Consider the following 23,115-nt stretch of genomic DNA (forward strand, 5'->3'; position numbering starts at 1 on the left):
CTGACCAGTAACAGTAATTAGAGAAAATAGAGATAATAGAAATTATATTGGTTTTACACCAGACCTATCAATTGTCGTAAAGATATATATTTTTTGTGTGTGCTTGGGGTAAATCCTCGTGTTCTCCTGAATCCGGCGCTGTTTTTCTTTTGTTCCTACGCCCCTTCATTCCTGAGATACAGCCCCCTTTTTCTTGTATGTCAAACAAGCCTTATTAGCAAGTGGGTGCGACAACAATGGGAGTCCTGCCCACTTGGCTAAAAATACTGTGGACAGGGAGAGAGCAATATCTCCGGATTGGAGAGGCTCAGGAACAAAAGAAAAACAACGCCGGATTCAGGAGAACAGCGGCAATTATGCCAAGTATAATAAAATGCATATTTATGGCAAGTGAAAGGTGAACTGATTGACCATATTTTACATGTTTGCCATTTGTACGCTTGCAACATTTGACCATTGATTTGCTGTGATATTATGATGACATTCTAGGTTTTAAATGCACAGTTGGTTGACAGAAACTTTAAGGGCATAGTCATACTCTGTGTATTTCACTATTTATCTGCACTATTTGCGGCACAATACATAGATATGGCCTTTTTTGTTTTTCCCAAGGCGCGCTCTCATGCAGTGGTAAATATCCTTGCGTCAGTTGCTTTGAAAACTGTACTGTATGTCACTTGTTCACATAGATTTCTTATAAAATATTAAACCGAGGAGAACTGAGCGCTGACTTTCTTCTTTGGATTTATCAACCATTTATAACCTATCCTGTGACTATGTCATGAAAGTCTAATATCGGAGTAACCATGTACTGAGAAAGAAGAAGAAGAAAGAATCTCCAGTATGGAGCCATATAGAGACCATGATCCGCCTCTGGATGACGACTCCATAATTCAACATGAAAAATGAAATAGTAGGCAAAGGTCTTACAACACAGATCCATAACCCAATCATGTGCGCGAGACCAAGACCGAGATCAATAAATCAATGGACGTCTCAGAACATCATATTTCGGGACGTAAAAATATTGTGTCTGTACCCAGTGCGATCATAGGCAGGGGGGGAAGACATTGCTTATCCTGCTTTTAGTTATCTGCCGCTGTAAAACACACACGTATCCGTCACAGTGACACATACTACTGTCACTTTAACACTTTCGATTATCAGTCCTGGGAAATGTTCAGCCATCTGTCAACGTAACGATGATGAAACTCCCCTGTTATCGTCTGCAGATGTTAAGGTTGAAAAGTTTTGGTGCTTTTAAGATTTTTTTTCAAAATGATGAGATTAGCATTTCCTGTTTTTCCCTGAATTAATAGTTTTCTGTAGGAGTGCACAGCTTCTGTCACTGTTCCATTGGATGCATAGAGCATAACTATTCCCTCGTATGTCAGTGAGTAGCAGTGACATAGACCTGCATTTAGCCTCATATTTAGCCAAACACAAGGGCTAGGACTGAAGGAGAAATGAAAGGGTTATTCCCAATATAGTAAGTTATCCCCTGTCCACTGGATAGGAAAGCGGGAAACTGGCAGTGCAGAGCTCCATCTTGTAAGAAACATGAATTCCGCTCCACCTATTGTCTATGGCCCTGCTGGAAATAGCAAAGCACTGAACTCCACTTTCTCCAGCAGTGACACAGAAAATGATTGAAGTAGAGATCACGCATGCGCTCCTCCGCTCCTTATAAGTCAGGGATCTTTACTGTCAGGTTCCCTGATCTCCTTTGACAGGAGGGGGTCCCAGAAATCCGGCCTCCAGCGAGGAGGCCTCCAGCAATGGCTTACTATCTTGGGAATGGCTGTCACAAATCCTTCAATCCGTTCACAGACAAACTTTGCCTTAGCCAGTCCACATGGCAATCCCTAGGAACAGGCAGGTTTACACCCCTATATAAGGATTTGGCCTTGACTGCAGGGGCCCTACGTGTTGAGTCCACAGAGTAGCTGCAGGCCAGAGTCTGGGTCAGATCCAGAAATGAAAGGGACAGGGACAGCATAAAAACAAGCTCAAAGCCAGGTTAGAATAATGGAGGAATGGGTGTAATGATAGTGGGTGCAGGGGCTGCAGTCATATCCGAGCCTTGGAGCTTAGGGGGTCCTAGAGGACCTTTAGTACCATATAAAAAGAACAATACTATACTATCAAGACATATAAAAGTTGGGGGCCCTGTAGGAGACTTTGCATGTTGGCCATCAAGCTCCTCGTTATGCCATTTTATAGAGATCAATCCTAACAGACTATAGGAGGAGTATAACACTACAATAATTGTACATAATACGGGGGGAGGGCTGATTGAAATAAGTGGTCTAGAGAGTCAGACCTGCTTGTTTATTGGCCAATCAGCAGCAGCATCACTGAGACTGACAGCCCTGGTTCTTGTTGTCCAGCCCCTGAGGGGCCACCGCCTGCACCGCTGCCAGCGCCATCGCCAGGAACACAGCAGCGGTGATCAGGGCATTAGCAGGGACAGATGAGTTGGCCGCAGTGGCCTCTCTTGGAATTACCGTTCCCTATAAATACAATGATACCACTTGTCTTACATGGGACTAACTTTGACTAATTGTATTATCAGAAATGATCATTTTAAAGTGAACGTCCTTCTCTGAACACCATATAGTTTTGCTATAAAAATCATTACGTTATTAAAACGATTAACAAAATGATTCATCATTTTCCATTATATCTTTATATTGTTCGATGATTTGTATTATTTCTGCTCCAAATTGCTACAAACATCACCATTATTTGCTGCCACTAGAGGGAGCTCAGGAGCTTGCTGCATACTGGTTTACATTAAACTGAATAATATACTTCTATTGGGAATACAGAGAAATGCAGATTAAAAATTAATATCAACATGAATATAAAAAAATAATAACTATATAAAAATAAAATATAATATATAAATATATACTATTTTCTATATTGTAATATATATATATATATATATATATATATATATATGTTATGTATATAAAAATGTATTTTAGTTTATTTTTTTTAAGTCTATCCAGGCATGATTTTTATAATATATTTAATTACAAAATAAATAATCCCAGAGTTTTGGAGCTAAAATAGCATGGTGTTGAAAGGTGGACATTTGCTTTTGGCATACTAAAACATAATTAATTTTTTCCTCTATTTATATCGCGACAAGTCTGCCTGGTATTAGCTAATGGGGGTCATTGGTGTTAATTGCTGGGTCCCAGATACATAACAATAAGTCATGTGTGCGGGCAGCTTTGCATAGGCGCCCTTTCTTCTATAGTCCGCCATACGTGCCCTGTATGGATTACCGCGGCGGAGGTCCTCCTAAGTGACATAATAACACGATTGTTGTGGTGTGTGTTTTGCAGGCCATGCCTGGAGGGATATATTTAACATGAGTAAGTGCCAGCCTCGATGGGTCCTTCTTAATCTGCTAAACGAGTTTCCACAGTTTTCAGACTTTCTCTTCAAACCTCCCTGCGTGTCCGTCCTGCGCTGTGCCGGCTGCTGCCTGGATGAAGCCCAGAGCTGCTTCCCCTTACAGTCCCATATCATCAAAATGGAGGTACCTGAGATCAATACTGTTAATAAACTGCATAACAGCATATTTCATCAAATTGGCTCTCGGAGCAACTGGTAGTATCGCTTTTTTTTTCTTAAATACATGTATTTTTTTTGGCTAAAAATCATTTTGGGTTTCTCCGCCTCCTCCGCCGCTGCGCTCCGATCCGCCCTGTGCGAGAGGCTCGGAGCACAGACGCCTGACACTCTCACATCGGATGCAATATGCCAGTGTGACGATGGCCTAAAATCTTTCAGTAAACTGGGTTGCAAAAATTGTTTTTAGACCCCTAATTTTAGTCAGTTTTCTAGCCAATTTTTTTAGCTGGGCCCCATTTGGCACATATGAAAGTACATTAAGGGTTTGTTCCCACTACTTTTCTTTTTTTTCCGGTAATCTATGACAAGGTTTTCAAGTGGAAGAAAATTTAGAAGGTTTTTTTTTTATCCTGAAGCTATTTTTGTTATTGTTTTCTATAGACTTTTTTAATGTTTTTTTTTTTATTATTTTTTTTTTTTTTACCTTTTTCCATTGACTGTAATTCTAAAATATGGAAAACTCCCATGTAACATACATGTTGCTACTTTTACCGCTTGGCGTTTCCGAAAGCCTGAACCTGTGAACGGCAAGTTGTTTTGAGGGTATGTGCGCACGATGCCTTTTTTGTGAATTCCGCCTAAAACAAAAAAAAAAGCGCAAAAAAACCCCGAACAGCAATATCAAAACAACATTGCTGTGCGCTTATTCCGGATTATGCAACTTATATTAATTGCAGGGTTCAGAAACTGTGGAGGGGGGTAAAAAAAAAAAGTGACATTCTCATTCTTCAGGCGGCTTCCGCTCGGAATCGGCGAAACTTCATAGTATAAAGAGAAAGATGCTGCAAGAACAATGACAGAGCTGCTCCAGAAATGCGACATTTTTCTCGAGCAATTTTGTCTTTGGAGGCTCTAAATGACGCCATCTGCACATATAAGTAGACAGAAATAAACAGAAAGGTTCTTTTGTGGGTTTTTTTTTTAGCACTTTTTACTTTTTAGCGAAACGACTAAAAAAATCATCTGAAAAACCGTAGTGTGAACATATCCTTAGTAAAAACTCCTAGGTTTAGGAAAACCACCTGCATCAGACAGCATGAAAAAGTAACTCTGCAATCACTAAAACAAAACTTTTCAATATTTTTAACTTTTTTTTTCAGGTTCAGGTTCATAAATCCAAATCGTTTCCGGAGTTGACAGAGATCTCTGTGATTCAACACTCAGAATGTGAATGCAGGTAAATACGCGATGGACATAAATCTCCACTTTTTCACGAGACCTTTGCGTTGCAGGCACGTTGGTAGGATCGTCATGTTATTAATACAAATGTCCCCATACACTTTACCGACAATCGATCCTTCGTCAATGATTCAAGATACATCGTAAGCTTTGTCAGGAAGCTTTTTTTTTTTTCTGGCGATGATGTAGGCAGCGCTGATCCTCGGCCAAGAAAATCCAACATGCCAGACCGGTGTAGGGAATGAATGATTACGTACTTTCATTGATCAGTTGTTGATCAAAATGAACGATCGTTTGCTATGGTCGACATCGACCATTTCGTTCTGTCTATGAACTCATCTAAGACTTACCGTACATCATTATTAGATATTGATATAGCATTATTATTATTTATTATTACTATAGTGACATTTATTCCATGGCGCATTACAGGTGAATATATCAATATTATCACATATTATTAATATCGGACATGTGAGCAGCCCCATAGACTATCGTAGGTACGAGTGAAAGTCACGGATAGGACGCATAGAAGAAAAAACGGATGTCATAATGATCTAGACCCCAGGATACTGATCAGCACCTACATAGTCTGGGTCACCAGTAAAATGAGTGATAACCCAGTATCATAGACCACAATAAAAATGGGCATTGACGTCACAGCACTCTCCGATACATCTTTTTTAATCAAGGAATGTTTCCCTTTTACTTTCCAATTGACTTTTGATTGAGTTAATAAAGGTAAAACCACAATGTTTTTGATGCAATTTTTTAAAATTGAGGCAAACGGTGCAATTTTTGTTGCTGTTGAAGCTAAAAAAAAAAAAAATCACCACGACCACAATGTGTGAACGCAGCCTAAGGGTAGGTGTTTTCACATGGAATTTGATGGTATTGTGCCACATGCCTGAAGATTACGTGATAAAACCGCCTACGATTTACCATAGTACAGAGCGAATCATGAGCCTCACCTGTACGGGCCACCGATCTGCCAACTCGCCCTAGATTCCCTGCACGGACAGGATCATCCAGTGTCTCACCAGGTCCTGCTGCAAAACTACAGGAAATCAATGGTGGCGTCACCATGCGGTGCAGCCTCTACCACCCTAGAAACACCAATTTAACAGGATAAGGCTGCCGTCACACTATCAGTATGTGGTCAGTATTTTACATCAGTATTTGTAAGCCAAAACCAGGAGTGGAACAATTAGAGGAGAAATATAATAGAAACATATTCACCACTTCTGGATTTATCACCCACTCCTGGTTTTGGCTACAAATACTGATGTAAAATACTGACCAAATACTGCTAGTGTGACCGCAGCCTTAGGCCAGTCTCACACGTCCAGATAATTCCGGTACCGGAAAAATCGGTACCGGAATTATCCGTGTCCGTGTGCTTACAATGAACATCAGTGTGGCACACGTGCGGCAGCCGTGTGCCGCCCGTGTGCCAACTGGGTACCACACGGACCGTGCAGGAGACAGCGCTACAAGTAAGCGCTGTCCCCTGCATCTGGTGCTGAAGCCGCCATTCATATCTTCTCTCCAGCAGCGTTCGCTAGAGAGAAGATATGAAAAATCCTTTTTTTTTTTTTTTTTCGTGTTTAAAATAAAGATCCCTGTCCCCACCCCCCTCCCACCCGCTGTGCGCCCGCCCACTGTTATTAAAATACTCACCCGGCTCCCTCGCAGCGTCCTCTCAGCGCAAGCTTCTCCTGTATGAGCGGTCACATGGTGCTGCCGATTACAGTCATGAATATGCGACTCCACCTCCCATAGGGGTGGAGCCGCATATTCATGACTGTAGTGGGTGGCACCACGTGACCGCTCAAACAGGAGAAGGTGTGGCACGGAGAGGACGCTTTGAGGGAGCCGGGTGAGTATTTTAGTAACAGCGGCCGGGCGCACAGAGGGTGGGAGGGGGGTCGTTGACAGGGATCTTTATTTTAAACACGAAAAAAAAAAAGAAAAGGATTTTTCATATCTTCTCTCCAGCGAACGCTGCTGGAAAGAAGATATGAATGGCGGCTTCAGCACCACGCTGGTGGGACAGCGCTTACTGTAGCACTGTCTCCTGCACGGCACACGGACTGCACACGGACACACGGTCCGTGAAAACACGCTGACATGTACAGAGACACATTGATTTCAATGTGTCTACGTGAGTCAGTGTCTCCGGTACGTGAGGAAACTGTCACTTCATGTATCGGAGCCACTGACGTGTGAAACCGGCCTTAAACACTGAAAAAAAATTCAGTGACACATGCTTCCATGATTGAGATTTCTAAATGTCAGCAAGCATTCCAAAGACCAGAAAGCGGAAAAATCATATATAGTTTTTAATGCACAAAGATGATTAGTCACTTACATTTTTTTTAAAGACTATGTTCAATTAAATACTTGGTAAAAGTTATTTTATGGGATTCATAATGCAGATGGTCCAGGCACTTTGGATAACAATAATAATAATAATAATAATAATAATAATAATAATAATAATAATAAGAAGGATAATAATAATAATAATAATAATAATAATAATTAATACGGGTAATAATTAATGATAATAATAAGGATAATAAAGATAATAATACTGATAATAAGGATAATAATAAAATTGATAATAATATTAATTAATATGGATAATAATAATAATTAATACAGATAATAATTAATGATAATAATAAGGATAATAATGATAATAATACACTGATAATAAGGATAATAATAATAATAATACTGATAATAAGGATAATAATAAAATTGATAATAATATTAATTAATATGGATAATAATAATATGGATAATAATAATGATAATAATAAGGATAATAAATAATGATAATAATACTGATAATAAATAATAATAATAATAATAAGGATAATAATAATAATGCTGATAATAAGGATAATAATAATAAAATTGATGATACTAATATTAATTAATATGGATAATAATAATAATAATAATAATATGGATAATAATAATAATAATAATAATAATAAGGATAATAAATAATGATAATAATAATACTGATAATAAATAATAATAAGGATAATAATGAAAATAGAGAATAATGGAGAATAATAATAAGAATCTACATGGAAAACCTGAGGAAGAGCAGAAAGGTAAAGACATGTAAGTTTCCCAAGCCTCAGTTGGGACATGGAGTAATAATCTAACATGTGCCCACAGGTAGCAGTAAAACATGATAATACCAATGTGATGAGCGGTTTTGCAACGTTCGGGTTGTGGACTTGTCGGTATTTGCAGATGAATAAACAAGTCGGTGTCGCAGCTCAGTTTGTTCTCTTGCACAAGAAGTGGATTCCAGCTCCATATAAGTTGTTGGAAAGCTCTAGAACATGAATAAAATATTGCAATGACTTCCTTTGTGTATTTCAAGGTTAATTTATTAGCGTAACTTAGGCTACAGCTCGTATCAGTATAAGGGCTCGTGCCCCCGGCCGATTTTCTGGGACGAGTGCCATCTGTGGTTTTCACGGATCGCACTCGCACCTATGATATTCTATGCATCTGTGCACATGTCCAATTTTTTCCTCGGACCGACTGGTTCTATGAAAAAATTGGAGACTTGTTCAATTTTGATACGATCGTCGGATAGAAATCAGCAATGCAAGTCTATGGGTCTCGGATGACATCCTTGTGTGGTCCGATTTTCACTCCACTTCCAAGAAAAACAGATGCCAGTCTGATCAAAGTGCGATCAGAACAATTGGACCGTTTATCTCGGATGTGGAGACATCAGTGGAACCTGCCCTAAAGGGGCGTCAGGGTGGCTCAGTGGTTAGCGCTGTTGCGTTGCAGCGTTGGCGTCCTGGATTCAAATCCCATCAATGTATTTGGGACTAAAAATAATTTTTGTGTTTGGGTTTCATTACAAATTTTGTACCATTTGCCTTCTATATTCTCTAGCTGCAGGATGAGTTAACGGAGAATCCATCAGTGAGCTCGCTATAACAATCTGATAAGGAGTTTGAGGCTCTTTTTGTCTTTTCTTTTCTTTTTTTTCTGAGCTCCTCTTACCTTATCTTTTTTTTTAATGAAACACAATTGCAGAAATTATTTTGAGCCCCAAATACATACATTTAAGTGAAAAAAAAAAGTGGACAATTCCTGTAAGTGAAGTATCTGTAGTTTGTAATCTGAAGTGCATCAATGTGGGCCCAGCTTCGGGGGTACCCGAGATTAGATTTACGCTAGGGAATTCGGAATAATGAAAAATCATGGGGTTACGTAAGAAAAACAATTTACCTATTTGACCTAATAAATCTATAGAAGCATAGAAGCTATAATTTCTGTCCGCATGTGTAGTAATGTGTATGTGATGTAATTTCCACCCTGTAAGCAGGATCATTAGAATAATAGGACATTTCATGGCTCATAAATTAGTGATGGGGTACATTCCTCCAGGCAGGAGCACACGGTTATAGAGTAATAAATTCTAATTATATCCTGAAGTTTCTCTATGAATGACAACATAATTCTACTATTTTTATGCATTACAGGCCACATGCCAATATCACAGTGCAGGCCAGCAGGTAAAGTGCCCACATCTATCTGCCAATGCTGCTTTCCAATATCCTCCTCCTGTTCCTGCTCCTTCTCTTTAAAAAAAAAAAATGACTGATACTAATATTTTTTTTTATATCAACAACTGTGTTTGCATCAGAAAGGCTTTAAAAATCCCTTAAAAAACTACATATGCGAATACGGACTAAAAACGACTCTTAAAGGGAATCTGTCACCAGGTTAATGCCACCTAACCTGAGAACAGCATGATGTAGGGGCCTAGACCCTGATTCCGGAAACGTGTCACTTATTTGTCTGCTTGCTGTAGTTTTGAAAAAAAAAAATCAGGAGGAGATTATCACTAGAGGACTAGTAAAGCTGTTACCACGTAGTCCTTCATATTCACGAACCACGCCCCCACCACTAATTGGCAGCTTGCTGACAATGTACACAGAAATCAGCCAATCAGTAATGTGGGCGGGGTTACGTACAGCTCAGCATTCAGAGAACTGCTAGTTCTGCAGCAGAAAAAAAAACAGGAATTGTATCAAAACTGGAGCAAGCAGATGAGTAAGTGATACATGACTGGAATCAGGGTCTCTGGCCCTATCTCAGATGGGGTAGCAAAAACCTGCTGACAGATTCCCTTTAAATTAAGGGTCTGGGATCATGTTTTTTTCTTACCCAAGTGCTAATAAAATGTCCTCATATAAGTTTATAGAGCAAAAAAAAAAAAGTTATGGCGATTGAAATCAAATTTTGTTTACAAATGTTTATTTATTTAGGTAAGTAAAACAAAATATACATTTCTTATATAAATCGGGCATTATCGTAGCAGGATGGATTTGTAGAAGAAGGTTTAGTTTATTGCAAAGTGAACAGATATAAATACAATACGAGCCCACGATACAACTGCGCAATTGCTTTAAATTGCTTTTTTATTTCTTTTTTTTTTACTATTTTCAGTATATTCTATGGTAAAATAAATGGTGTCATCCAAAAAGTAGGTGATGTATCCTGCTTAAAAAAAAAAAAAAATTCTCATGTGACTGTCAAAAGAAGAACAAAAAAATAAAAATAAATAAAAACACAAAACTGATAAATTGAGATAATAGTAATGGTCTTCTCATAAGGGTAAAAGGGACCTTTTGGGGGGTCTCTAGGCTCCAGAGTTTGTGCTCCCACTATTGTTGCGCCCCTGCTCGCCCCCCCAATATAGGGGGCACTGGTTCCCACCCTTGGGACTATAGAGCCCCCAACATTCATGTTACAGGTGGAGAATGGGCGCTGCAGCTCCATAGTCAGGATATCTGTGCCATCAGGCAGAATAACGTGGCAGGGATCTAGCTGGGTGAATTCATGTTCCCTCACCCCGGTTGAACCCATGAGTTGACTTTTTTCTTTTGCGTGAGCTGAAGCTTTATTTGCTGATGTCAGAAAAATCTTGATGGATGAACTACGGCGCGTCATTGTGCGTTCTGCTAAATCCGGCGCGAACAACAGCCGGTGAGTCAGTATCTGCGCCATCCTACGTCCGTGCAGCCGCTGCGCCGCTCTCCTTTTATTAGTTTAGTGCTGTTTTGTGTTTTGTTTTTTTTTATCATACCGCAGCATAAATTGATTTTTTTTTCTTGACCTATAGAACATATTGTCCCCGGTGTAATAATGAGCGGACGCCGCGCCGTTTTCTCTCTCTTGCAGGATCCCTTCTATCTCAGGTGACAAAAAAGGCAAAAAAAGGAGGCGGAAAGGGAAAAGGGGGAAAGGAGCCTCAAAAAACACCAGGTTTGTAGCAGGATGGAGGGTGAGTGACATGTTAGACAGCAGCAGCAATCCCTGGGTCATGGGAAGGTCTGCTGGGAGGTCAAAGGGTAGAGATCAAAGGGAAAAGAATCTGCAAAAAAAAAAAAGGGAACATGTTAGTTTGCTTTCCTGAATAGTCACACTGGAAATGAACTCCTATACAAGTCATGGAGCAATATACATAGTCAGCAGTTGCCAAAACTCTCCAGGGACCGTTCACCGTTTTCCTTATTTTTAGATTTATGTTCTGTTATTCTTCCATTTCTGGACGTAGGAAATCCATACTTTACTTTTCACTTAGCTTATACATATCTGTTTTCTCCCATCGTCAGCTTCATTGAAAACTTAAAGTGGATCTGACACCAAAGTTCACAATACAAACAGGCATACGTTACTAAATATTAATCCGAGACCCGATGAAGCTGGTGTACTTGCCGTGAAAATCCACCTCAAAACGGCCATATCATTATTTTTGCACATTTTGGTGCCTGATTAAAAAAATAAATAAATAAAAAATGAGCTAGTTAATCTCTAGCTGGACTCATAAAATGCTTATCTGCTATATAAATTATTAATAATAATAATAATAATAATAATAATAATCTTATTATTCTTCACGCTTTCCAAACTAGCAGTATTTTACTGCCTAAGGATACAGAGTGATTCCAGCAGAAGTTTGTTTTTTTTTATTAATATTTTATTAAATACATAGTTTAAAAAAATGCATAAAAAAGTAACAAACAGGGTTTATTTTTTTAACTATGTATTCAATAAAATATTAATTTAAAAAAAACAACCTTATTCTGGAATCACTCTGTTTCCTTAGCCAGTAAAATACTGCAAGTTTGGAAAGTGTGAATTGTAAATTTGGAGCGTCTAGTATCTAAACTATGGTCTTTGGACCCAATTTTTAAATTATTATTTTATTATTCGCAGTAAACAGTTTTTCAGCATTTTCATTTTCCACTTTAGGTTTGTAAAAAAAAAAAAAAAATTCCTGATGGAAAAAAAATAAGTTTTCATGTTGGTTCTTTGAAGCTGTCCTGGATGGAATCCGATCCAAACTAAGCTCCGTCCAATCAATAGGCCAAAAAATTACATCACAAACTCCCCAAACGATATGTGCATAGGACGTTTTTTTTTTTTTTTTAAAGGGAGATTCCGCCTGGAAAAAGTGCTGCCAAAAAAAAATGAAAAAAATGGAAAGTACAGAGCGATAACGCGGGCAGTGGAGCCGCTGCAAAAATTGATGGCAAAACCACCAGCAAAGCTACTTCAGGAAGAAAACCTCTGGGGGAGCGGTTTTGCCTAAAAAAAAACCCTCAGCATTTCTGCCACCGGAAAAAAGACGTGTGCACACACCAAAATAAGAAGGGTTTCCTGTAGAAAATGTATAGTTTTTCACTAGCTGAAAAATCTTTGCCTGAGGGCTCGATCAGGCGTCCGATTTTTACGAATGAGCGCTATCAGTGGTTTTCATGGATAGCACTTGTGCCTCTCATAATCTATGGGGCCATTCGAATGCTAGTGATTTTTCGGTGACCGAGAAGTTAGTGGAAAATTGCGGAGACATGTCCGATTTTGACCTGAAGGTCGGAACAAAATTGGCAATGCAAGTCAATGGGTCCGTGAAAAAAATTGGACTGCACTCAGATGGCATCTGTGTTCTGATTTTCAAGGACCCTAAGTCTTTCTGGAACTTCAGAATCAAAACTGCAGGTATTGGACATAAAGTAATGATGAAGATATATTGAAAAGATCTCAATGGTTGCTTTAAAAGAACAATGTTTTGCACCACCACATATACAAAGAAGACAAAAGTTAGGTTTTGTGTCTCGTTAAACCAGGATATGAAAGGGCAAAACATTTTTTCCAGGCAGAAACCAGAGATATTTAAAAAAAAAAGGATTAACATGATCCTGAATTAGCATGCAGCTTTTCCATTCCATGGTCCAAGGATGCTCCACAGAAAGTTCTATCTGATCCTGCCGCGGCCATTGGGCCCTTTTAGATTTTAAAAAAGCAATAGTAGTGGACAGAAATAAATCAATTAGGCAAAATTAGAAAAGTATATAAAAAGAGGGAATTGAAGTGCTGCGTATGTGCTTAATACCAAAGTGCCAGATAGAGTGCACGTGAGGAACCGTCCCTACTAAATAAATGAATGGCAGACCATTCGGTTATAAATATGACAAGGAAACCTACGTATGGAGATCAATGTATAAATAAATGCAGACGGAATACCGAGACCAAAAAAAATATATAATAATATAACAATGTAAAAATAAAAAATGAAATCAAATAATGGAAATCTAATAAAATGCCTTTATTAAAAGATATATATAAATATACATACAGTATATGTTTGGGCAATAATTGGCAACAACAATGCGTGCCTGTAACTGGAGGAAAAATTCATACGAGAAAATATATATACTAAGAAATAGCAATAAATAAGAAACGGACGCCGCAGGAGGTGAGGTAGGTATAAAAAATAATAATTCAAAATAAGGTACCCCAAAATGTCTGGCTGTGCATAGATGGTAAACTATCTGAAAAAATCTATATACAGTGGGGCAAAAAAGTATTTAGTCAGTCAGCTATAGTGCAAGTTCCATCCATCAAACACCATACCTACTGCAAAGCATGGTGGTGGAAACATCATGCTTTGGGGCTGTTTCTCTGCAAAGGGGCCAGGACAACTGATCCGGGTACATGAAAGAATGAATGGGGCCATGTATCGTGAGATTTTGAGTGCAAACCTCCTTCCATCAGCAAGGGCATTGAAGATGAAACGTGGCTGGGTCTTTCAACATGACAATGATCCAAAGCACACCGCCAGGGCAACGAAGGAGTGGCTTCGTAAGAAGCATTTCAAGGTCCTGGAGTGGCCTAGCCAGTCTCCAGATCTCAACCCTATAGAAAACCTTTGGAGGGAGTTGAAAGTCCGTGTTGCGAAGCGAAAAGCCAAAAACATCACTGCTCTAGAGGAGATCTGCATGGAGGAATGGGCCAACATACCAACAACAGTGTGTGGCAACCTTGTGAAGACTTACAGAAAACGTTTGACCTCTGTCATTGCCAACAAAGGATATATTACAAAGTATTGAGATGAAATTTTGTTTCTGACCAAATACTTATTTTCCACCATAATATGCAAATAAAATGTTAAAAAAACAGACAATGTGATTTTCTGGATTTTTTTTTTCTCAGTTTGTCTCCCATAGTTGAGGTCTAACTATGATGTAAATTACAGACGCCTCTCATCTTTTTAAGTGGTGGAACTTGCACTATTGCTGACTGACTAAATACTTTTTTGCCCCACTGTATGTATATATATATGTGAAAAAATGTACAGATATGTATATCTGAAAAGTATACCAATAAAAATACAAAAAATGTGTGCTGCACTGGCAAAAAAGTGAAATAAAAAGTGAAAAAAAATGAAAAATTTTTTTTTATTGTATGTGGTAAAAATGATAAAATATATAAATAAATAAATAACTGTGTATATATTAAATGAGAACAACAAGTGATGGGGTGTGAGATAAACCACACTAGATAATTACGGTGCACAACCAGGTATACCAGACCAGAAGGACGGTCAAGCTAAAACATAAGGTGAATATGCAGGAATATATCGTAATGGGGAGCACTATCAAGCCTGCATCCCCAAAATGCAAAAAGGTAAAGTGCAAATGTGCATATGTGAAGAGTAAATAGCCGACACCGCCTAAGCCGGAGGCTAACAGTGCAGAGTACAGGCAATGGAGTACCATGAAATGAAAGGCGAATAATAAATTATAAATTACCTCTTCCTAAAGCCGCCCGATCCTCCAGGTACAGAGCATCACGACGCGCGTTTCGGACGTGCACTCCTGGATCCATTCCCGTACCTCTGCGGGGCACTTGGCAAGAAATTGTTCTATAAGGAACGCCTGTATAACATCTTCCACAGTAAAGGTGTTTTATGCTTCCAGCCATCTCCGACATGCCTGGGACATCTTATGTGCATCTTATGTGCATACATCCTAAAGAATCCCCCCATAGTGGGAGGTCTCGGAACTTGGCCCTATATGGGTCTAGGTTGATAGCATGGGAATCCAGGATAGTCTGCTTTACAATGTCATAATCCTGATTCCGCTGTGAGTCAATGGTTCGGTAAGCCTTTGCCATGCTACCGTTCAGGAGTCCCACTAACAAACGCATCCAGCCAGAGTGGGGCACCTCATCACAGCACACTGCTGCTCAAAGTTCTTGAAGAACCCTTCCACATCTCCGGAAGCCTCATCAAATGGCTTAAACTCTGTCCGGGTGATCTGTACAGGCTCCGGGATCGTTGGGTTTACATTCCACATTGCGTTACTCCCTCTTTCAAGCTCAATTGCTTTTTGTCTCCGCTGGGCCCAGAACCGCCATCTCTTCTTCGTACCACACCACGCACTGGCTTTTTGGGGTGGGGGTCCTTGTCTCCAGTGCTCGTCCTTCAGACATATGGGAGGAGGTGGCCAGGCTGGCACCCACCAGTAGGTCATTAAGGCCTCTTTAGTCAGTCCCTGGTAGTTCAGGCCCAGGTCTCTTGCTCTCTCCTGTATACTGGATACAGTCCAATTTCTGTACTCACTCTGTGGGTGGTTCTCCATTAGGTTACGCTCTGTTGATCACGCTGCTGCCACCAGTTGTCACGGGGTCCTTCTCCTATTCCACACAATCAACAGAACGAGGGAAGTGTGAACAATCCCAAGACCTTTATTTAGGCAAAAATACGAAAGATCCATATACAATCCACCACACAAAAGATAAAATAGCCCAGAAGCCGAATGCAGTTCAGTAACAGGATACAATTCCAACAACCCAGCAGACAGAGGATAGCATAGTCCATATACTCTTCTTTCTCTCTGAGGTGCTGTGAACACATCATCATTCCACGCAGGACTGATCAATGTCTCACCTCACTGATATTTTAAGTCTTAGCCTCTCACCCAGCCAAATTAGATCTCATACTTTGTACTGATGAGGGGCAATACACCGAAACATGTCTACAAATTGAGATTCTTATTTGGATTTTATCCCTAGTCATATTTCAAGGCTCGTTAAAGGGTCGATAATGACTTGTAGGATCGTTACTTCCAACAGGTGGCACTAGAGTTCACGTCCTCTTCCTCTCTAAAGAGGCAATTTGCATAATATAAATTTCGGCAGATTCGCTCATCACTAAGGCTACGTTCACACTAGCGTTCGGCTAGTGTGCGTCGCGCTAGCGTCGGGCGACGCAGCGGCGACGCACGCGTCATGCGCCCCTATGTTTAACATGGGGGACGCATGCGTTTTTGCTTGTTGCGTTTTCCGACACGTGTGTCTTTTTTGACGCTAGCGTCGGACCAAGAAAACGCAACAAGTTGCATTTTTCTTGCGTCCGATTTTCGTCAAAAAACGACGCACGCGTCGAAAAATGCAGCGTTTTTGCGTGCGTTTGCACGCATTTTTCGGTGCGTTGTGCGTCGCGTCGCCGACGCAGCGGCGCACAACGCTAGTGTGAACGTAGCCTAACGTACTCTTTTTTCCTTTCTTCAGGTCTGCTTGTCTACCATGTCGTCCGCGAAGAACTTTAAATCCTAAAAACTGCAAATGTGTCTGTGAGATTACCGAAGAGCAATGTAACCACCGAGGACGCACGTTAAATAGAGAGCGCTGCAGGTAATTCCCTCCCCGCTCTCCGTGTGCCGCTCTCTGCACCGGTACCTAGAGAAGCCAGGACAGGAGTGTCCAGGATAGAGGATCACTCCAAATATAGGAAAGGCAAAACTGTCAGTGTTCAATTCTCCTGGAGTATCACTACAGGAACAACTGTCGGATGACATATTGCTCATTAATGGACAGCTGAGACCCTTGTTAAAGGGAACCTGTCACCCCGTTTTTTCAGATTGAGATATAAATACTGTTAAATAGGGCCTGCGCTGTGCGTTACTATAGTGTATGTAGTGTACCCTGATTCCCCACCTATGCTGAGAAATACATTACCAAAGTCGCCGTTTTCGCCTGTCAATCAGGCTGGTCAGGTCAGGTGGGCGTGGTGACATCGCTCTTTTCTTCCCCAGCTTTCCGTTGGTGGCGTAGTGGTGTGCGCATGTCGCAGTGACGAATCCACTGCGCGCACGTGAAGAAGCAGCGCGCGATCTGCGCTATTACCCCTGTCATCGGTGGGGGCGGCCATCTTCCTGGGGCCGCGCGTGCGCAGATAGAGTGCTCTGCTGCACGGGGCTTCAGGAAAATGGCCGCGGGATGCCGCGCGTGCGCAGAAGAGATCGCGGCGGCCATTTTCCCAAAGCCGAGATGCAAACTACATAATGGGGAAAATGGCCGCCGCGATCTCTTCTGCGCACGCGCGGCATCCCGCGGCCATTTTCCTGAAGCCCCGTGCAGCAGAGCACTCCATCTGCGCATGCGCGGCCCCAGGAAGATGGCCGCCCCCACCGATGACAGGGGGTAATAGCGCAGATCGCGCGCTGCTTCTTCACGTGCGCGCAGTGGATTCGTCACTGCGACATGCGCACACCACTACGCCACCAACGGAAAGCTGGGGAAGAAAAGAGCGATGTCACCACGCCCACCTGACCTGACCAGCCTGATTGACAGGCGAAAACGGCGACTTTGGTAATGTATTTCTCAGCATAGGTGGGGAATCAGGGTACACTACATACACTATAGTAACGCACAGCGCAGGCCCTATTTAACAGTATTTATATCTCAATCTGAAAAAACGGGGTGACAGGTTCCCTTTAAAGTTACTTTTCACTCCAACTTATTAATGGAGACAATATATAAGGGCACGCTTCTATTAAATAAGGTTTTCCCATCATTACAGATTCTTATATTACATGGATTATTAACAAAATAATCAATGTTTGCCATCTACTTGCTTTTTTAAGAAAATGATCCAGTGAAGAGACCCTCTCAGTCACTATAACCACAGCCATTTTTCCTCTGATCCCTGCAGAACGACCAACAGAGTTAGCTTTCTGTCCTGCTTGTCAGGAAAGCAGCAAATCTCTGCCATAGTACGGCAGTATAGCCAGAAACACTTTCTGCAAGGGAGGAAGAAAGCTCTATATGGTCAGATGCCAGAAGGGGAAGGAGGCTAATTCTATTCAGAACTGTCTACAATAGGACAGATTAGTCACAGCACCAATAGGGGACACATGGAAGCAAAAAATATTACAAATTATTATGCTACAGGGAAGGAGTGAGATCTCTCAAGTAGTTTGTTAGTATAGTTATAGAAATGTCTTCTTCATGGGAGGAAGAAGGCACTATATTAGCAGATGACAGATGGGGAAGGAGGCTAATTCTATTCATAGCTGACCTCAATTGCACAGATTAGGCACAGCACCAGTAAGGGACTCATGGAAGCAAAAATAATAAAAATGTTTATGCTTCAGGAAAGGAGCAAAGTCTCTGCAGTAGCTCATCAGCATAACTAAAAAAATGCTTTCTACAGGAGAGGAAGAAAGCACTATATTGTCAGATGCCAGAAGGGGAAGGAGGCTAATTCTGTTCATAACTGACGCCAATCAGACAGATTAGGCACAGCACCAATGGAGTGCACATGGAAGCAAAAAATATAAAAAATTCTTATGTTGGGTTGAGTTGGAGTTCAAATGTTCTGATTTACATATCCTATTTTTATTTGTATAAAATTATTTAAAATCAATAAAAATGTACCGGTCTTAAAAAAAAATTCTTATGCTACAGGGAAAGAGCAAAGTCTCTGCAATAGTTTATCAGTATAGCTAAGGAAATGCTTTATACAGAGAAGGTAGAAGGCACTATATCCTCAGATGCCAGAAGGGGAAGGAGGCTAATTCTGTTCCTAGCTTTCTCTAATCACACAGATTAACCATAGCACCAACTGGGGACACATGGAAGCAAAAAATATTACAAATTCTTATGCTACTGGGAAGGAGTGAATTCTCTGAAGTAGCTTGTTAGTATAGCTATAGAAATGTCTTCTGCATGGGAAGAAGAAGGCACTATCTCAGCAGATGACAAAAGGAGAAGGAGGCTAATTCTGGTCATAGTTGACCCCAATCGCACAGATTAGCCACAGCTCCAATTGGGGACAGATAGAAGCAAATATTATTAAAAAATGTTATTCTACAAGCAAAGCAAATTGATATTAAACAGCTATTAAGAGACTTTCAGAACTTTTGGCATGAAAGCGACTCAGCCCCTTAAACTCAGGGTGCTTGAAAATGAGTTGGTTAAGCCAACAAAGCCATAAAAAAGCGACATACCAGAAAATATTATTGTGTTATTCCCATTTTCCTAGATTGATATTAACACTCGTAAAACAAAGCACTTTTGCAGTTAACAGCTTATTAAAATGTGCAACCGTTATTGAGATATTATCACTTTTTTTTTTGTTGCTTATAGCTCGTTGCCCAGGAGACCGACCACCACTGCTTTCTAGATTGTAAGCACTGCGTTGTAGTTAGCCAGGATTATGAGTAAACATTGTGCTCCAGCGATCCCAGACTGCATCAAAACTATGCTTACAAGCTCATAGTAAAGCCCTTGTAAGCACTGCTCAAGTTCTGCTGTCTAGCAGCGGTGGTCGGTGTTCAAGGTAACGGGGTGTAAACAAAAGAAAAGTGTCACTATCTCAAAAATGGCTGAAAATTTTAATAAGCAGTGAATTGCAAAATTGCTAGAATTTACATGCACATTCATTTTTTTTTTAATAAAAGGCATTTTAACGTAAATTAAAAGCCTGACCATTTAGGATTACATTTGTAGCTTAATGTTGTTTCTTTACTTTTTTTTCCTGGCAGGTGTGACAAGCCAAGAAGCTGACAGTCACCCGGCAAACAGAGAAAGTAACGTTTCAATGGTTTACTATGCAGAACCAGATTCTGTGTCGGTGTTTGACACCATGCTGGTAAACACAAGCTATCCACTGGGGAATAACAGCCACTAAATATCATGGCCATAGTTATGGGAGCCCTCTCCATGGTATATGTGCAGTCAGAATGGCGTCCTATTCGGCTGATGTATGTAAGGTGGACTTGCTGAAGAGCGGCCTCAGGATCCGCACCCAAAACTAAAGACAATGTCAAACAATCTGGAAAAGGAATCCATTCTTAAATATTTTACAACAATGTGGATAAGTCATCTATTAACAAATATGCGAACTTACTGTGTTACCTTTAAAAGTGCCTAATATCTGCTTTCTGCACATAATAACCATAAAGCATCAAAATATCCTAAATACATTTTTACAGCATTGAGAAGAAAAGGAATCAACACAGGTGTATCAGCAAATGGGGATGGCCTTCAGATCTGACAGTGAAAATATTCAGATCAAACTATTCATGTCACAATGAAGAAAATGTACTAAAACTTTATTAATGGGGTGGTCCAACACAAAAATGCATTTTAATCCTAAATACCTATTTATTTGATGGTGGAATCTAATCTCTTTTCTAATATACCTTCATGAAAAAGTCTCTAGCATTCCCTCTCTATTTAACTCTTTGATTTTTTTATTACTTCCTCTGTGATGACATTTGATTTGAGAATCCCAGGGCGTGCTAGGATAGTCAGACGAGTCATCATTAGGGGACAAAAGTATCAGTTCCGATGTATGCTCAGTAATTCTTGTCGCTGTGTAATGTGCACAGTGACAGTGCGCTCGCTCGCTGGTTCTGATCAGAAGTGATAAGCGAGCAAGGGAGTGCGCTGTCAGTTAGGGTTGTAAGAAGAATACCCGGCATGCAGGAAAAGCAGAGAGCAGTGCTTCCCCCACAAAGTTTCTGCTGACAGTGCGCTCTCTTGCTGACTTGCCACCTATCAGAAAAGGCGAGTGAGCGCACTGTCAATGTGCATATTGCACAGTGAAAAAAATCTACTAATCACATACGTTGGTATTGACAATCGACACATGATGAGTGGGGCAGGGACTAGCTCAGCCCCTGAAATGAACGTCACTGATTAAACTTCATTTCAGGGATGGGGCCGAGTTTGGGTCAGTGATCGCAGCCTCTATCAGTGATGACGACTCGTTTGACTATCCCAGCATGCACTGGGATTCTCAAAAGGAGTGTCAAAGAGAAAGTAGTAAAAAAAAAAAAACAAAAAAAAAAAACAGTTAAAATAGAGTAGTCAGGGAACGGTAGAGACTTTTTAATTAAAGTATATCAGAAAAGAGATTAGATTATGACATTTTGATTTTTTTAATTTTGATAGTGAGATCACTTAATAGCGCCCAAACACATTAGATTCACCCTTTTACCTCGATTCCTTCATGCTGCTGCCCAATTCACTAGTCCAACATTCACAATGAAGAGATGGCTGGAACTTGATACCAAACTCAAATGTTGGCAAATTCAGCCGACTTTCCTTAAAGCCGTCTTCACAGCTCCGTTTTTTTATGTCCGCATGTGGTCCACTTGTTAAATACAGGCACACGCACCCCCATTGTATTCAATGGTGGAGCACACAGGTCAGGTTTTCCTAAGTGTCACACTGACAGCACACGGATGTCACATATGTACACACAGAAGCAAACCACGGATCTCACCGGTGCTGGTTTTCCCAGTCCCGGAATCACCAGGATGTGTGAAGGAGGTCTATTCTATACAGAGGTTATGGACACTTAGTCTGACATAGGTTTTTACTAAATAGATTTTTCTTTTAGATCTGATGAGGCTAATGTACTTACTTCGAAGATGTGTCAAAACGACTGTGTAATTCTGATATTAAAAGGAACATTTTATAATTCCATCTATAGAATGAAAAAGATTAAGAGTCAAAGTGTAATAAGCCTTGACACACCCAACCTGACTGACATCTGCAGCTTGTACTGAGCAGTGTGAGATCTCAGCAGCAGGAGGGAGGAGGTACACTGAGGCTAATCAGACTAGGTGGGCAAAGATTGAGTTCAGTCTTCATTCTGACATGAATTGTCAAGTAGACCAGCCTCATCAGGTATAAGAGATCTATTTAATAATGTTTGCAGTTTGTATCTTGAAATCTAAAAGCAGCCTTATGTAATTCCATGGGTGTAGTGCGTAACCCCCTTTAATTAATGAGGTGCAAACGAGCAGCACTAATAAAGACTATATTTATTTATGCTTTCATCATTTATTAATGTATTTATCTTTGTAAGATCCTTTCTATACTTTGTGTTACTGCACATATTCACATGTATGTATGTGTAAAAGTGTTTATACCATCATTTATCAATATACAATTTTTTTTTCCAAATCCGATGTGCGTGTACTTTTAATAGTAAACGAAGCATATGATTGAACTATTCTGTTACTTACTGGGGTGACCCAGCTTGTCACTGCGCCATTCGTAAAAAAACGTAGGATATTCTGGCTGCAACACAAGACAGATATTATTTATTATTATTATTTATTATTATACATTTTTATAGCGCCATTTATTCCATGGCGCTTTACATGTGAATACAGGGCAAATATAGACAGATATTATGGTCATATAATGTATCAAGAACCGTCAGATGTTTGTACACAGTGACTTTCTCTGCTACATTTGCTGACATAAATAAATGTATGCGGAATTACCCGTAGACTGATGAACGCTGACCTGCAGGCCGCTGCTGCTGCTGCGACAGATATTAAGGACTATAAATATACAAAGAAGGAAAACCAATGTTCGCTCCTTTAATTTAAGAGGTGTTGGGTGACCCACTTGTGCACTGTACACATTTTTAGCAGTAATTATCAGTATCCTGGTAACTGGCTGAATAGTCCTGAAGAAGAAAGAGAAATTAAAGGGGTTTTCCGAGACTAAAATATTGATGACTTTTTTTCTGGCCGGTCAGTTGAATGGAGGGGATGTAGAGTTTGCTGGAATGGTGACCAGCCAGGGATAAGTCATCAATATTTTAGTCTCGGAAAACCCCGCTAATTTCTCATT

General features: G+C 40.2%; 1 protein-coding gene across 1 annotated transcript in view; it reads left to right on the forward strand.

Moving 5' to 3' along the window:
- LOC138649727 (vascular endothelial growth factor A-like) overlaps positions 1–22,431 on the forward strand; it is a 41,417-nt gene extending 18,986 nt beyond the window's left edge. Inside the window, exons 4-9 of the mRNA XM_069740370.1 lie at positions 3,360–3,556; positions 4,752–4,828; positions 9,363–9,395; positions 11,068–11,151; positions 16,744–16,866; positions 20,001–22,431. Of these exons, the coding sequence (XP_069596471.1) occupies positions 3,360–3,556; positions 4,752–4,828; positions 9,363–9,395; positions 11,068–11,151; positions 16,744–16,866; positions 20,001–20,022 (536 nt within the window). The 3' untranslated portion in view covers positions 20,023–22,431. The remainder of the gene's footprint in view (positions 1–3,359; positions 3,557–4,751; positions 4,829–9,362; positions 9,396–11,067; positions 11,152–16,743; positions 16,867–20,000) is intronic.
- Positions 22,432–23,115: the final 684 nt, after the last annotated feature.

Source organism: Ranitomeya imitator, chromosome 9 (genome assembly GCF_032444005.1).
Source record: "Ranitomeya imitator isolate aRanImi1 chromosome 9, aRanImi1.pri, whole genome shotgun sequence".
NCBI classification, from domain to species: Eukaryota; Metazoa; Chordata; class Amphibia; order Anura; family Dendrobatidae; genus Ranitomeya; species Ranitomeya imitator.